This window comes from Aulostomus chinensis, chromosome 8, assembly GCF_037954235.1.
Source record: "Aulostomus chinensis isolate RoL2024-O1b breed Wild chromosome 8, RoL_Achi_v1.0, whole genome shotgun sequence".
Taxonomy (NCBI): Eukaryota; Metazoa; Chordata; class Actinopteri; order Syngnathiformes; family Aulostomidae; genus Aulostomus; species Aulostomus chinensis.
The window spans coordinates 12,795,636-12,810,702 of NC_141327.1; the positions used below are offsets into that span (position 1 = coordinate 12,795,636).

At 41.7% G+C, this 15,067-nt stretch overlaps 2 protein-coding genes across 6 annotated transcripts; one reads left to right on the forward strand and one right to left on the reverse strand.

The window, feature by feature from the left end:
* Positions 1-1,170: 1,170 nt before the first annotated feature.
* Positions 1,171-11,747, forward strand: pdcd4b (programmed cell death 4b). 3 transcript variants are annotated; one of them, XM_086211035.1, is made up of 13 exons: positions 1,171-1,368; positions 1,678-1,795; positions 2,586-2,900; positions 5,221-5,315; positions 5,679-5,792; positions 5,926-6,147; positions 9,745-9,842; positions 9,943-10,057; positions 10,405-10,512; positions 10,840-10,950; positions 11,038-11,177; positions 11,365-11,432; positions 11,550-11,721. In XM_086211035.1, the coding sequence occupies exons 2-13, from the start codon at positions 1,753-1,755 to the stop codon at positions 11,567-11,569; spliced, it is 1,449 nt and encodes a 482-aa protein (XP_086067161.1). In that variant the 5' UTR covers positions 1,171-1,368; positions 1,678-1,752; the 3' UTR covers positions 11,570-11,721. The 3 variants fall into 3 exon arrangements, with proteins under 3 accessions (XP_086067161.1, XP_086067159.1, XP_086067160.1); XM_086211033.1 differs by having other exon boundaries at positions 1,179-1,262; XM_086211034.1 differs by lacking the exon at positions 11,365-11,432 and having other exon boundaries at positions 1,179-1,262; positions 11,550-11,747.
* Positions 10,714-14,288, reverse strand: bbip1 (BBSome interacting protein 1). Of its 3 annotated transcripts, XM_086211038.1 has the most exons (4): positions 14,203-14,288; positions 13,307-13,376; positions 12,715-12,909; positions 10,714-10,932 (listed from the first exon to the last, which is right to left on the reverse strand). In XM_086211038.1, exons 2-3 carry the CDS (start codon positions 13,350-13,352, stop codon positions 12,755-12,757), a joined length of 201 nt encoding a protein of 66 aa, XP_086067164.1. In that variant the 5' UTR covers positions 13,353-13,376; positions 14,203-14,288; the 3' UTR covers positions 10,714-10,932; positions 12,715-12,754. The 3 variants fall into 3 exon arrangements, with proteins under 3 accessions (XP_086067164.1, XP_086067162.1, XP_086067163.1); XM_086211036.1 differs by lacking the exon at positions 10,714-10,932 and having other exon boundaries at positions 12,099-12,909; XM_086211037.1 differs by lacking the exon at positions 10,714-10,932 and having other exon boundaries at positions 12,099-12,909; positions 14,106-14,225.
* Positions 14,289-15,067: the final 779 nt, after the last annotated feature.

Genomic DNA, 15,067 nt, shown 5'->3' on the forward strand with positions numbered 1-15,067 from the left:
AAGAGTGTTATCATCATGTTACAGCTGCTTGAGAATCAGCAGCAGGAGATGCTGTGTTACTGGAACTGAAGTTCCTGGAAGAGGCACGAGTCAAATCTCCGTAAACATAAACTTATTAATGTCTAAATTAGCATAGATAATGTGAGACAGTCAATTGCCTACATTGAAGAAGACCTTAATCCACTGGAAATCATATAATCAATGAATTTATTGATTCCTCAAGTATCACTCCATTACAAAAATCAGTATTAAGTCACTGAAACCATGTTGGTTAATTGTGAAGTAATAAACATGAATATGCACTATCACTAAACCGATTCACATATTGTGAGTCAGCAGTTAAAAGTATTTATGAAAAAATACCTACAATGCTCGGTAAATATTTAATAATTACATTTTGAATCTACAGACACTTGGAATGGCCAGGTATATGTAATATAGTTATTTGTGATTGTGTGAACTTTTCAGCTTCGTCTTTGTCATCTTCAAGAAAGAGCTCAAGCATCAGCAGTAATTTATCAACACGTGTTTATACTCTGGAAAAATGTCCATATTTCCTTACTTGTAATGTGTAGCGTCTCTGTATAAGTAATCAAAGTATACAGCTAAAGCTACATTGATGTCAACAAGGTACCCTCTCCTTCAACATCTCTTAATGATTTTTAAAACATGATATACTCTGACAAAAGAGTAAATGACTGCAGCCAAGTTACGACTGAGTATTATTCACCATTGACAAAAGCGAACGATTAGAATTTATGTCTTTGCATGCATTACGTTATTTGTAAGATTAGCATTGCTGATAGCTCTTTAACCTGTTGCTCTTTATTGTAAATGTATGATCAATAATCTAATGTTATCAGTATTGTTATCAGTAGAAAGGCGTAATTTTAATTTTGAGTCCAACTATTTCCACTTTTTAATCGAAGAAATCACAACATAGAGACGGAGATGGAAATGGACAAGTAAAATCACAACCACGCCGATGAAAGCTGTGAGTGTGACGGACAACGAAACTGAAAAGCGAGATTTTCTACAACACTAAAGATAGGGGGCAGCACTTAACAAGACTGTCGAAAATGCGAGAAGAAAATCCCAACTTGCATTTTCATTGGCTCTGTGTTATAAACCCCCACGTCCATCAGCCAATCAGAAAACAAAAACACGGGCCTACGTGCTCGAGTTGCTGGGTAGATAAAACAAACCCAACATCGTTCATGATTGAGTTTAGAAGCTTAAAGCAAACGACCAGTGATTCAGCTGTGAGTTTTCCAGCCAATAACCCCACTCAGACGAATGTAAATGCGTATTTTAATATTCGCTAAGGATCGAAGAAGTTTATCGGTATAACTGCAACATTTGCATCGAGTAAGTAAGCGGGGGCTGCGTTTCTTTTTATTGCACTGACGTTTCCTGGCGAGTCAATGAAATTTGATAACGACGAAACAAACTGTAAAGTGATTTTGATTACTTTGAGGACTTCGAGGTGTTTTATTGTTGTGTTCGTATCTTGTGGGGTTTGGTGTTTTGGCGCAGCTGTTTTATATGACAGTGAGCATTCAAGCTAATGTAACGTTAGCCATTGTTTATCAACAGTGACTTTGAATGAACGGGGGCGGGGGGCTGCAGCATGTCTCGGCATGTTTTTCATCGTATGTCTGTTCTTTAACATTGCAGGTATACCCTGATTCTTTTTATTTTGGTTTTGCTCACCATACCCCTGCAAATTCCGTTGTTTTGTTGTTATTGAACATGGCAACTGAGTGCGAGGCCTGGCTGAACTCGAACCCCGTCGGTAAGTCAGAGCCATTTAAAGGCTCCATCAGCTGTGTGGGATGTGGGGCACTGGGGCTTGTTCATGCGGAAGTGGTTGATTTCTTATTTTCTTGCACTACCTGCAGGTTTTTGTGTCGATTTTCCCTTGTGTCTGCAGATAGAAATTGAGTTCCATGTAATAGAATAACTCCAAAAAGATTACAAAAGTATGTGTTACGTATTCTTGTCCGTTAATTTGAAACAATGCCGTCATGGCTTCTTATTTTTGTACAGAGTAAGTTTTTTTTCCACCCCCCCCCCCCCACTCATGTATTGTATTTAAGTATGATATGAGGGTATCTGCACTTCACCTTAGTCTTTAAATTGTAGAACACGTTGTACTTTTACTTCACATTATTTCATGAAGATGAACACGCCGTTCTTTCAAGAGTGAAACTTAAAAACTTCAAGAGAAAAACGATCAACCGGAAAAGACCCCACTTCAGCATGACCTTTAGAGGTTCATGGTTCCAGGATTGAATACCAAGCTACTGAAATACACAATCATCATACAGACTGTGTATGGATACTTTTGATACTGAAGTAAAGTCAGTATCAAATGCTTCTCTACTTTTACTGAATTAGAATGTGAACTTTGATATGAATTCTATTGAATTTGGGAATCTCTACTTTTACCTCAGTAATGGAACTGTATTTTTCCACCACTCTTACTTATCTGGGTCATAGCCTACTGTTGACCACAGCAATGAGGAATATTGATTGAAGTGCTCATTAAAGTCCACCCCCATTATGTTCTTGTAATTCAACAGAGGCTGCGGACCTTAGCGACTTCTTTGTGTCTGGAGATGAAGACAATGGAGGAACAGCTGTCTCCAACAAGAACATTAATGAGATCAATGGCAACTGGCTTTCCTCGTCTAGCAACAACATCCATGAGGCACGTCTAAAGGCGAAGGCCAAGAGGAGGCTGAGAAAGAACTCCTCCAGGGACTCTGGAAGGGGAGACTCCCTCAGTGATAATGGGGAGGTCGTCAGGGGGACGGCAGTGGCACCCACCAGCCCAAAGAGCAAACTGCTGGACAGAAAGTCCCGCCTAGGCAAGGGCAGAGGGCTGCCAAAGAAAGGTAAGACATTCTGCTAGTGATATGTGATTGTGGTACCATAGAGATGAAATGTGTCAGTGGTTTATTGTTATTACCACTGAAGAGCAAAGGTTGATCAAAGAGCTGCGGGCGTTTCTGTGTCTGGCGCTTCAAAGGGCAGTCCTCCATTATATTGTGACCTGCTGTTGTTGTCACCTGGTTGTTTTCTATCCAGGAGCCATAAACAGGTTAGCATGCAAACAAATGGTGAGGTGACTGGCAACATTTGTGTGTACCAGAAGCTGCTATTGTAAGTAGCATTGACACAAGTACTTTACCTTTTCAGATGAGCAAGCTGGCAGTTTTTTGATGGGTGTCATAACATGAGGGTACTAGGACTGTGTGATATTGGAAACACTAATTAATGTGATTATTTTGACAGGTGGTGTGATTTGGTTTGTGATAAAATAAGGAAATGTGAATTTTTCCATCGATCTTACTTTAATTGAATAACCCTTGAAAGTGTTGCCGATCTAGTGGTTGTGGGATTTGTATCAATAAATGATGTTTTCTGAAGTCTATAGAATATGATGTTTAGCCTTAGACATGTCTGCACCACCGTAATATTTCATTCAAATGGTACTTTGACTCTGAACTCGAAAATCACTGTATACCATATACACCACCTTCCTGGAGTGTGAAAATTTTCAATAGGGCATATTGTGATTTGTGAATAATTACGCAGCCTTAGTGGTCTATTGATAGCTGAGGAGAAATGGTTGCTTATTGTGTGCGCGACCCTGCTGTTAAGTGCATTATCAATTCAGCTACTAACTTTCTGGGCTCCTCGATATCAAGGCAGGATTGCTGCTCTGACCTGCTGTGTCATTGTCCCTGTCTGTCGTTATAAATAACACTGACACATCACAATTGTGTTAGTAGACGTCGTCTGTTACTCCCGTTATCCCTCACTGTGGGTTCCCATCCAGTGATGCAAGAGGTAATGCCCACATTTATGTCCATGCAGACTTTAGAACAATTCAGACACTTTGCACTTTCTGTGGACAGTGGAACCAGATCAAATGTAGTTGCTCTTGGCTCAGTGTCCATTCTGTTATTCTTGTTACGTAACACACCAGCTATGCCAGTGGAGCCCTGCAATTTGTGGTCTGAGCCCCCTGCATTAAAAGTTCCTACAATGCAGTTTCTGAAAAGCAAAAGCAGCATACCCCGCTGCTTGAAGTTGATGCATTCACAACCAATGTGTGCAGCACTAAATAGAGTGGTCTGTCATCCGCCACATACTGGGTGGGACTAACTGAGGTTTTAAAGCTCGTCACTTGTTGCAAGCTGCTTTGGTATAGGGCTTCTTAAACTGTCTGCAATCTGGTGGTGCTGACCTCAGACCCAGCAGATGTTTGTTTGCATAATGTGTCCAAAACTGTCAACTCTTTAAATGAGGGCTTATACAATAGAATGTTTTTGGAAAATGTGGTTTAGGAACTTGTACAGAATCGTTTTATATACCAAGGAAATAATCCATAAAACATGAGTAATATTATTGTTGGTTCTCTGAACAGACCCTTATGTGGTCACACTCATGTAATTAGAAGTTGTGCTGTTTGAGATCATGAAGTCAAAACATTAGTTGTGTGTTTGAAGAGTCCGAACAACAAAACATGATGTAAGCCCAGAGACTAGAATGTCAGTGTGTTGGTCTGCTCACTGCCTTGGTCTAGACTAATGAGGATCCCAACAACTTGCGCTCTCCAAGACAAGTCAGACACAAGTCAAGTATATTCAAAAAAACAACCGTAGATGGTGTTTGGAGAACAACTGGTCAGGTACAGATTCCCAGCGTGGAGGCAGTGGGGATTTGTCTGGAACCAGACCCTTCCTACAGCGGCTGTTTGTGGCTGTTTGAGCCCAGCTGGCTTAAATACCCAAATCGGTTGAAAGCTTTTTTATCTGATCAAGTGTTACAAAGATACTTAATGAGATTTTTAGATTTCTTCTGATAGAGATCAGCATCAGCTGACTGTTGTCCTGGTTAATGCATGTGGATACATGCTGTCATACTCTGTAACCACCTTCGTATGCTTGTGTTGGAAACGTGTTTTTATGGGTCTTATTGCAGGGACGTTGAGTTCAGAGTCCCTAATTCAGTGAAACTTTTGTCCCATAGTAACCACGCTGACCTTTCTACCGTAACATCTCGTGTTTCACGTTACCAAGACATTTGGGCCACTACATCTTTTAAAACTGACACTTCTCGTGCTCCTGTAGGATGTAGCGTCATCAAGAAAGGAATCTCATGTTACCAGAAACGATGTCTTACATTGTCTCTGACCTTCGTCTGCAGGTGGGGCTGGAGGTAAAGGTGTGTGGGGCCGGTCTGGTGAAGTTTATGAACCAGAGGAAGTAGATGAGAAAGACCCCAACTATGATGAAGCTCAGGTACTGGCTGCAGAGCTGAGCGTGCTCAGAATTTACATGTTTTATCAATAACTGCAGTGATGCCGCAGCAGGGTCATGAATGGAATATTTGGAATTCGAGGCACTTTCAGATAAAATCAACTTGGAGCTATTAGAGGAGGTGCCCAGCAGTTGTATTCCTGTATTTATATAAACGTTCATTACAGTTCAATGTTATTATTACTAAACCATAGTATTTTGATTTTCTCTTATCTTTTCTGCCTAAATGAATTGGAATGAATGCTGTGTTTGTGGAACAAAACAGACAGTCAGTGTAAATGTGAATGTGTGTTTATTTAGTCATTTCCTGGACACCAGACATGGAATGTGATTGTGTTTTGACAGGAAAACTGTGTGTATGAGACTGTGGTCCCTCCGCTGGATGAGAGGGACTTTGAGAAGACTGTGACTCCTATTGTGCAGGAGTACTTTGAACATGGAGACACAAATGAAGTATTGGTAGGTACTGGAAGCCATAGTACTACCAAAAAAGTACACATTTAAAAAAAAAAGTAATTTTGAAGCGTTGATATGATTTTGAAGATGTGGAAAAATCAAAACCAAGACAAAAGCCTCTCTCTCTTCACAACAGGAGCTGCTTGCTGAACTCAACCTGGGGCCCATGCGGAGCGAGGTGCCCTCACTGGCTGTGTCATTGGCCCTGGAGGCCAAAGCCAGCCACCGGGAGCTCACCTCCAGGCTGCTGGCTGAACTGTGTGGGCCTGTTTTGTACCGCAGTGACATGGAAAACTCCTTCGACAAACTCCTCCAAGAGCTCCCTGACCTTGTCCTTGACACACCTGGAGCCCCGCAGGTGAGTCTCCCCGCAAAAACACAAGTCCCCAGAGCTTGAACTAATCCTGTCCACACATGTCTGTTCTCAGGAGGGCTATGAGATTTGTGTCGTTTTGAGATACACTACAAGTTTAAAGTTTGGACACACCTCATTTAATGCGTTTTCTCTTTATTTTCATGGCTGTTTACATTGTTGATGGTCACTAAAGGTATCAAAGCTATAAATGAACACATATGGAATTATGTAGTAAACAAAAAGTGAGATCTCAGAAAATGTTTTATATTTTAGATCCTTCAAAATGACCACCCTTTGCTTTGATTCTTTGCACACTCTTTGCATTCTCTTGATGAGCTTCATGAGGTCGTCACCTGCAATGGTTTTCCTTTTGTCTTCACTCTGCGGTCCATCTCATCCCAAACCATCTGGATGGCTGTAGGTCAGGTGACTGTGGAGGCCAGGTCATCTGGTGCAGCACTCCATCACTCTCCTTCTTGGTCAAAGAGCCCTCACACAGCCTGTTGGTGTGTTTGGAGTCGTTGTCCTGTTGAAAAATAAATGATGGTCCAACTAAATGTAAACCAGATGGTATGGCGTGTCGCCGCAGGATGCTGTGGTAGCCATGTTGGATCAGTGTGCCTTCAGTTTTGAGTAAATCCCAACAGTGTCACAGCAAAGCCCCCCCCCCCCCCCCCCCCCACTATTACTCCTCCTCCTCCATGCTCCATCCGTTCACCTTTTCTGCGTTGCACAAAGACATGACTGGTGGAACCAAACACCAGACATCAGACCAAAGGACAGATTTTCACGGGTCTAACATCCATTCCTTGTGTTTTTTGGCATCCTGACAAATAAAGTAGGCAATGGACTCCATAATTTTCTGCAACCTCGGTGAAGAAGATCGGAACTTGTGGCAACAACCGCCGTCACTGTCCAGCGTGGTTTACTTTGGGTCGCGCCGCAGCTTCTTGGGCTCAGTCTCAGTTAGCATGACCTTGTCCAGGTGGTGACGTTTTAGGTGGGCTCGCAGGTTGATGGTATTTCCAGAGTACTTAACATTTGTGTGAACCGCCATACTTTTGTCTAAATTGTTGCTTTCCTTTTTGTTTTGTAACCCAAAATGCTCTCACACATCTGCGTTTAAGCATGCAGGCACTGGATTTATACTCGCCGCCATTCTCCTGAATCTCTCAGCTCTAACCTGATGAGAAAGGCGTCGGCATCTGGGTGACTAGAAATGCTCTGCACCGACACGAGCGGCTGGCAGACCTAATTGCTCTTCCTGTAAAGTGCGGGACACGGGGGATTTGAATGGGGCTTAATGTATCGATACTCACGGCTGAAAAATCGATACTCTCTGGGGAAACAAAATATCGATATATATCGCAGAATCGATAAAACTGCTCAGACCTAGTTCCAACCCCTGTAAGAAGGCAAGAAATTCCACAAATGAACCCTGACAAGGCGAACCTGTGAAGCGTTTGCAGCGATGTCAACGAAGCAAAGGGTGGCGACTTTGAGGAATCTAAAATATCAAGCATATTTACAGTCATTTAACATTGTTTCGTTTACTACATAATTCCATTTGTGTTCATTTATAGTTTTGATGCCTTCAGTGAGAATCTACAAATCGTAATGAAAACAAAGAAAAACATTCAATGAGACTGTAGTGTATGTATTGTTTTGGTTTCAGTTCGTACTTAACTACGGTGAAGTAAGTGACAGAATATTTGTAGTACATTTTTGACAAACTCATCAGATCAGATGAAGAAGGTTTGATTTCAAATTGTGTGTGTGTGTGTGTCTGCTTTTTTGAAACTTAAACATAGTACACAGTTGAGCGCAGCGGAACAACACTGCGGTCTTGTTGGGTCGTGTGTGTTTTTCAGCTCTTTCCTTTTTATCTGGCACAGACATGAGATCTCTGGCCATTGTTAGTCTGCACTCACAAAATGCAAGCTCAGCGCAGGACTCTCAAAGGCTTATTGGTCATCCTCTCCTCACACACACCCCTCCCTTATCTGTCTCACTGGTTCTCTCTCACCAATGAGTTTAAAGGGGCACTCTTTCTCTACCCTGCCCCCAACTCTATCCCTCTGCCCACCCCCACTTTCACTTTCTCACATTCTCTCACACACAGACACACACACACATACAAATACTTTCTTTTCTTCCTCATGTGCCTGCCAGTCAAGCCGCTGCCAGATGAGACGGGGCTGCCTCTCGTCTGTACGGGAACAATAGCCCGTGCTGAGTGCATGCTTTGCAGAGGCCAGAAGAGCAAAGCCAGCTCTTTCGTTTCCCAAAATCACATGCTGCCACTACAGTAAACAAACACACACACGCCCCTGAGGCTACTGTCAGTCATCTGTCATGTCAATGTTTTTTCAGGGGGCTCCAGTACTGTAAATAAATCACTAATAAAGCTTTAAACAGGTGTGGTTGCTGCCCAGCTGTGAGCATCATGAGAACCAACACCGAGTAGGTGTCTGTAAGGGCAGCGTCCTGTTGCTAGAGACTGATAATGAATAAATGGACATAGCCTTCGGGTCGAAAAGAGGAAGCAGAAGTGCCTTAAGGCTGGTTTATGTTCAAGTTAGTGTTCCCCTTGTCCCCAAAGTGATGTCATAACGTCCGTGCAAAGGCCCTGCAAGCCTTTACGTCCCCTGGTCGCACGCATCTCAGTTTTTTGGTGATATCCATCCAGCCCATGTCCACTGTGAAACACAGGGTGACCAGGAGGAGAGGGAGTTCCCCTAAGTCAGACACCAGATTGTGTAGAACTCGTGCTAGCTTTCCTTCATCTCCAATACAATATGATGTTGAATAGTAATCACTGTCCCGTGTGGAGTAAAATCTCCAAACCGTAATGATTTAGTGTGGTTACCACAGCAGCCTGTCTGTCCTAAGATGCATTGCCAGTGACTGCTTGTGTTTAAATCTCACTTCCCCTACTTCATTTGTAAATAAAAGCCTACATTACTTCCATTTGCAAAGTTTTGAACAGGTGTGATTACCCACAAAAGTTAAAATTTATTAAAAATGACACATGCAGCTATGTTGCTAAAGTCATTTACAAATCTAACACTGAAACTTTAATTCTATTAAAGGAAATGCCATGTGTCTATTCAAGCTGTTTGCCACAGTGAACTAATCCCGCCAAAACTTCTTACACACAACCGATGTATCACTCCGAGTGTTGAGAAATATCAGATGTGTTGTGTAACAATGTGCCCCCACTGTTGCGTGAATGGGTGTGTACTTTCACTTCCACCGAGGACATCAGTTGATGAGGCGGTTCGCGCAGCCCAGACCACCTCTGATTGTCTTCACACCCGTACCCTCGCTCCTCTTCAGCTCTACCTTCCAGTTCCACTCACCTGTGTTCCACTGATGCATTCACTGCTCTCTTGATCTAGAACCCCAAAGTTCAATAAGCAACCGCTTGATAAGCCTGCTCAGTGTGCTTGTTAAGGAAAATACCACACCTCTCTTTAGGTTAAATGTCAATTGATGGTATTTGTATTTCCTCCTTTGTACTTCCCCTGAAGATCACTGTGGTGCTGTGGGTTTAGGTTCGGCTCGGCTCAAATGTTCTTTTGTGTGTTTGTTTTCCAGCTGATGGGCCAATTCATTGCACGCGCTGTTAGTGACCAAATATTGTCCAAAACTTACATTGAGGGCTACAAAGGCCGAGTTGACTGTGAATACACAAGGTTCGTAATGCTGCCCTGGATTCTCTCCAGATTTATGCAAGTGTCATGAAAATAATCAGAAATTATATCATGTATTATTTGTTTTTTTTCAATCTTCTAGGGCAGCACTAGACCGGGCGGCAGTGCTGCTGAAGATGAGTATGGGCGGGCTTCGCATAGACAACCTGTGGGGGGCAGGCGGGGGCCAGAGACCTGTCACACAGCTCGTCAAAGAGGTAAAATAATACTTTGTGAGGACCTATGGAAGTAGTAGTCAATTTACTGTTTTCCATCCACGGTTTATGTCAACAGATTAAAACCAAAAAGCACCATCCTGGAGAGTGTCGTCTAAACTAGGAACTAGGTGTAGTTTTATCAGCAGTATCACGAGTGAACACTTTTACCAGTGGAGCAAATTAAAGAAATCACAGGTCTTTTCTTCAAAGGCAGGAGGACAAACAGTATAACATAAGTGTTTTGCAGTGTTTGTGTACTCATTCCTGCTTTTGAGGAAGCTGGATGTAAGTCTGTTCCAGTGAATGGTGATCCAGATGTGAATAACCTTTGTTTTCTCTTCTGTCAGATGAATCTGCTGCTGAAGGAATATATTTTGTCTGGAGACAGTAAGGAGGCTGAGAGATGCCTGAGAGATCTGGAGGTCCCCCATTTCCATCATGAGTTTGTCTATGAGGTAAAGTGTGAGTGTGTGTGTGGGTGGGTGTTTCAGTTACAGTATCAAACTGGCTTACAAAAGCAGTTGTGCTGCAGGTCACATGGAGATCACAACAACAACGAAAATAATCTTTTCCTACCCGAACAAGGCTGTGTGCAAAGCATATCCAAGCTTTTCACCATAACAGACAACATATCTTTCTTGGTAGTTTTTATTTTTCAAATGTTAACTTCACAGTGAGGAGTGCAAACCCCTCAGATCTGTACAAACTAGATAAACCAGATGTATGTGTTTAACTGCTGCAAGATTCTGAGCATTTATGCGAGCTTGTTCCATTTCCTTTAGGCGATCGTCATGGTACTGGAGTCCAAAGGAGAAAAGACTTTTAAAATGGTTCTGCAGCTCCTTAAGTCCCTCTCTGCGTCCTCCATCATCACTGTTGATCAAATGAGAAGGGTAAGGTGCCACCTGGTGTTGGCATTGTGCACTGCAACAAGAATCAGCTCATGCTGGCGTTTTACAAGGCGTCTGTTTCTTCTACAGGGCTATGAACGAGTTTATATGGACATTGCTGAAATCAACATTGATGTCCCCCGTGCATACTTCATCCTAGAGCAATTTGTTGAAAAGAGCTTCAGTATGGCAATCATTGATGTCAAGTTAAGAGATCTCTGTCCCTGTCGGTAAGTGTGTTCTACTACTGTCCTCAAACACACCTTCATATCTGAAGGTGGGGATGGGAATTGAAACCACTTCATTGATGGCGATGTTCTCAGAAACATTGTAGATTAAAGAAATGCAAGTCTGCCTCCAGTTGATCATCACACACAATGAATTTCATTGCTCATCTTCTTCCTCTCCACGGCGTAGCCACATGACATCATTCACCTGCAGGAAGCAACTGCCAGCACTGATCAGAGGAATTGATAAGCTTGCAGGTATAAAATGTCAATTCTTAGAGTTAACCGATTCTTCAATAATTCTGGGTTTCAACTCCCATCCCTATCTGAAGGTTACATTTAAAACGCACTCATTGTGTTTGTCTCTCTTGTCAGGGGCCGGAAGAGATTTGTGAGCGAGGGAGATGGTGGTGTCATCAAACTTGAAAGCTAAGAGGAGCCCTTTCTATGTGCCAGATTTCCCGTAAACAGGAGAATGAAGCTACTTTTTTTACCTGCATAGTTTTCAAAAAATATTTGGGTACATTTTTCCTCTTCTGTCAAGAAATTGGCATTTCTAAATTTCTTTCTTGAGCTGAGGGGGGGGGGGGGGGGGGACTGCACTTTTGATTGAAACTGAAGTCGATCACTTTCCCAAAGTGTTCCAGTGCAAACATTAACATAAGCTGACCCTTCAAGTGCCACGCCTCAGTGTCAGTCATTCCATGTTGTTTTGTACAGTGTTCTCCTGATTTCACTGCCACTCCTTTTGTGTTTTCTAGAAAGCAGTGTTTGTACAGAGATGACTGGTTTGTGTCAAGAGCTTTATTAAAAGGGTATACAAAAATAAAGGCGTGTTCTTCAGATGTAATCCTGACCTCCTAGTTAGATTGGGTTTTTGACTCTGTCAGTTGTACAATGTCATCAAAACAAATAGTCAGGAGGACTTGAAACAAAGGTGTTTATTTATATATTTAGGAAACACTTAAGTCTATTTCGCAAAACTTCGATAGCAGATTAATTTGGGATTTTCCAGTAATCCTGACTGAATTTAATTAGAGATCTAGCTTGCTCCAGACCAAGCCAACAGCCTGGCAGGGAGACAGGATTTCTACTTTTCTACTTACTCCCTTTGCAGAACTCCAGATAGCAGTATTACACACTTAATATCTTCCCCGTAAAAGTACATCACCCAAACATAAATGACATTGGCACCTTCCCATGGCCCGTTTCCAGAGCTTTTACCACCTGAGGGTCACCCTGGACAGACAAGACTGTTCATCGCTTGCACTGTTCTCTATAACCTTGCCTGTCCTGGTAAGATGAGGGCTGCAGTGGCCTTGGAGATGGACATTCTTTAGGATTTTGATGAATTAATTACCTTTTTCGTAGAATATCTTCCATGTTTATTTTCCTTAAATAGCAAACAATGTGTGTGGTTTTTTTTTAGTTTTTTTTTTAGGTTTATTAATTGTAAAATCCTTCCAAATTGTAGCCCCAGTCCCCTAGACCAATAGCATGATGTAAAATCATAAAACAGGGGACACCACAATATTTGACCTTTTTAATTTACTGGGATCACTCCTCCTGCTGTTGCTCCTCTACGGCCGCTCCTTCATCGCAAGTTCTTGCTGTTTGACAGCCTCCTGAGCCTCCATCTGCATCTTCTCCAGTTTCTCCAGTGTGACCGATTTGAGTGGGAGCAGTTTTGGCTTGCACAGGACCATTGTAGGGACGTCTTCCATGGAGAGCTGCCCTGTTAACGTTGCCCATAACAGAACAAAGTTAGCCAACTCACAGGTTTTCTCACACATCTAAGGCTACAGTTGGCTGCGAAGAAAGCAAGAGGACAAAACTTGTCTTTCACACTTGCACTTAAAATAAGCACAAATAAGCCTGAATATACACCAAGCCTTAAAGCAGCGGCCCTAAATCTTCACTGACTAATGACACATCTGAGATTATATTTCAACAATGCTATTTGTGTTGAGCCAAATCAGAAACTGTATGGAGAAGTACAGAGCACAGAGCACCCACTGAATAATTTTGCAGGCTTTCTCAAATTTCATAACAGTCCACTTGTACTGAGCTCCACAAAACGCCTTTTGTTTGTGACTGTTGCTGCCCAAATAGCCAACTGCTCTGGTACAAACCTTGTTTAGGCAGAACCTCTCTGAATATGGACTTGACTTCTGGCATTGTGTCTTCTGGGGGCCTTTTTTTCTGAAAGGTAGACAATTTCTTTTAAAGTGACTTATTTTATTTGATCTACCTTAGATCAGAGGTAGTATGGTTTGAGGAGGGTGTACAGAATAAATGTGGGAGCAATGATGAGAACATTTAACTTGGTGGGATCATTTAGATACAGAAGCTGTTGCAATTGACAAGAATTTTTATGACTAATATTATTAGTTTTATAATAAATGGCGACTGACGCCAGTTGGTAGATCGGAAGAAGCTATAATAAAGAAAGCTATGTAAGAACGAGAAAAATAACGTGACAAAAAGTAAGAGAAGGAACAGAATCTAACACTAGTGTAGTGACTAGTGTTTGAGGAAATTGGCGTTGCTTTACAGCAAAAATGTTGAAGGTTAATTTAAACACTCAAAAATATCGCCGCGTATTTATTTTAGGCCATTTTACATTAAAAAAAGAAAAATCCGGGCTCCAGTTTTCCCAGATGTTTACGAAGCATGCAAACGATATAATGTCCGGATACACTGATTTTATCCTTGGAGCAAAATGTCTGATAGAATCACCGGACTATCGTCTGGATTGCAGATAAAATCAGGATTTTTCTCCTATTGAATTTAGCGCAGGCAAACTGCAGATAGATGAGCTCAAGCGTCAGATGTGACAACGTGCAGCTAAACTAGCTAACGTTACATGTACTCAGATAAAATAAACAGTAAAATATGACTGATCAGTGATATGTGCAAGGTAGCAAGTACTTGTGGTAGAGCGATACAGTATCCTTCGCAGTCGTTTGTGTAATTCGGCGACAAAAAAAACACAAACGTTTAAGGCTCACTGATAATCCTACTTTACCTTTCGCACCACAACGGTTGTCAAGCCAACGCTTCCGCGAGAATCCTGTCGGTCGCCTTCTTCTTCTGCGCTGCTTCACGGCTTAACGCTTTACCGCCACCTATTGGCTATTTTTGAAATTACTTTCGGTGCTGATTATCGATGCCTGTAGAAGCGTCCTTTGTTTTTTGAGAGGTACATCAAAAACAACAATAATACAATAGTATTTATTACAATACAGTTACATCTATTCATATTTATATTATTATTAATGATACGTGATTGTAATTTGCTGAACGTCGCTAGCTTTATGCTGTAGATGTGTAGTGCTTGCTCATTGCAGTGCAAACAATATTCATATAGAAGAGAATAACTTCCCAGTAATGAATAACGAGAAAGTAATTCAGATATTGTGACTTGATTTTTAAGTATGACAGAGTGAGTACTTGCCTTGTGTTAGTACTGGCCTATAAACAGAATATGTTTATCATGTATATTTGATTGTGGATTTGAACTTCAAATATTTTATCATACTGTTATATCACATAAATTATGTAAAAAAAAAAAAAAATCAAAGCTGCACTCAGCATTGAATGGTCCATTCATGAATATCCCACAATGTATGAAGGACTGTCCACTATGAGAACTTGCTCTGGACCACTACCACACCACACAACAACACTTGTCATTATTCAGTTACATTACAGTGCATACAGAGAGACAGTAAATGAAAACAACTGCCCTTTGCTTCACCTGCCATCTACAAAGTCTACGTACATGAGAAACAAATATTCCACCACATTTCCACACAGAAAAAAAAAGAATCCATGCAACACAAGTCAGTACTTGACAGTTGCCATCCATTCTTGTTAATCCTGATTCTTCT

Excerpts from the sequence above, each read along its gene's own strand:
- pdcd4b (XM_086211033.1), top strand. The coding sequence starts at position 1,218 with ATGATTGAGTTTAGAAGCTTAAAGCAAACGACCAGTGATTCAGCT. Across the intron at positions 1,263-1,677 it reads AAACGACCAGTGATTCAGCT|GTATACCCTGATTCTTTTTA; the intron begins GTGAGTTTTCCA and ends TTAACATTGCAG. Across the intron at positions 10,951-11,037 it reads CTGTTGATCAAATGAGAAGG|GGCTATGAACGAGTTTATAT; the intron begins GTAAGGTGCCAC and ends TTTCTTCTACAG.
- bbip1 (XM_086211038.1), bottom strand. The coding sequence starts at position 13,352 with ATGCCAGAAGTCAAGTCCATATTCAGAGAGGTTCTGCCTAAACAAG. Across the intron at positions 12,910-13,306 it reads AGAGGTTCTGCCTAAACAAG|GGCAGCTCTCCATGGAAGAC; the intron begins GTTTGTACCAGA and ends CAACGTTAACAG.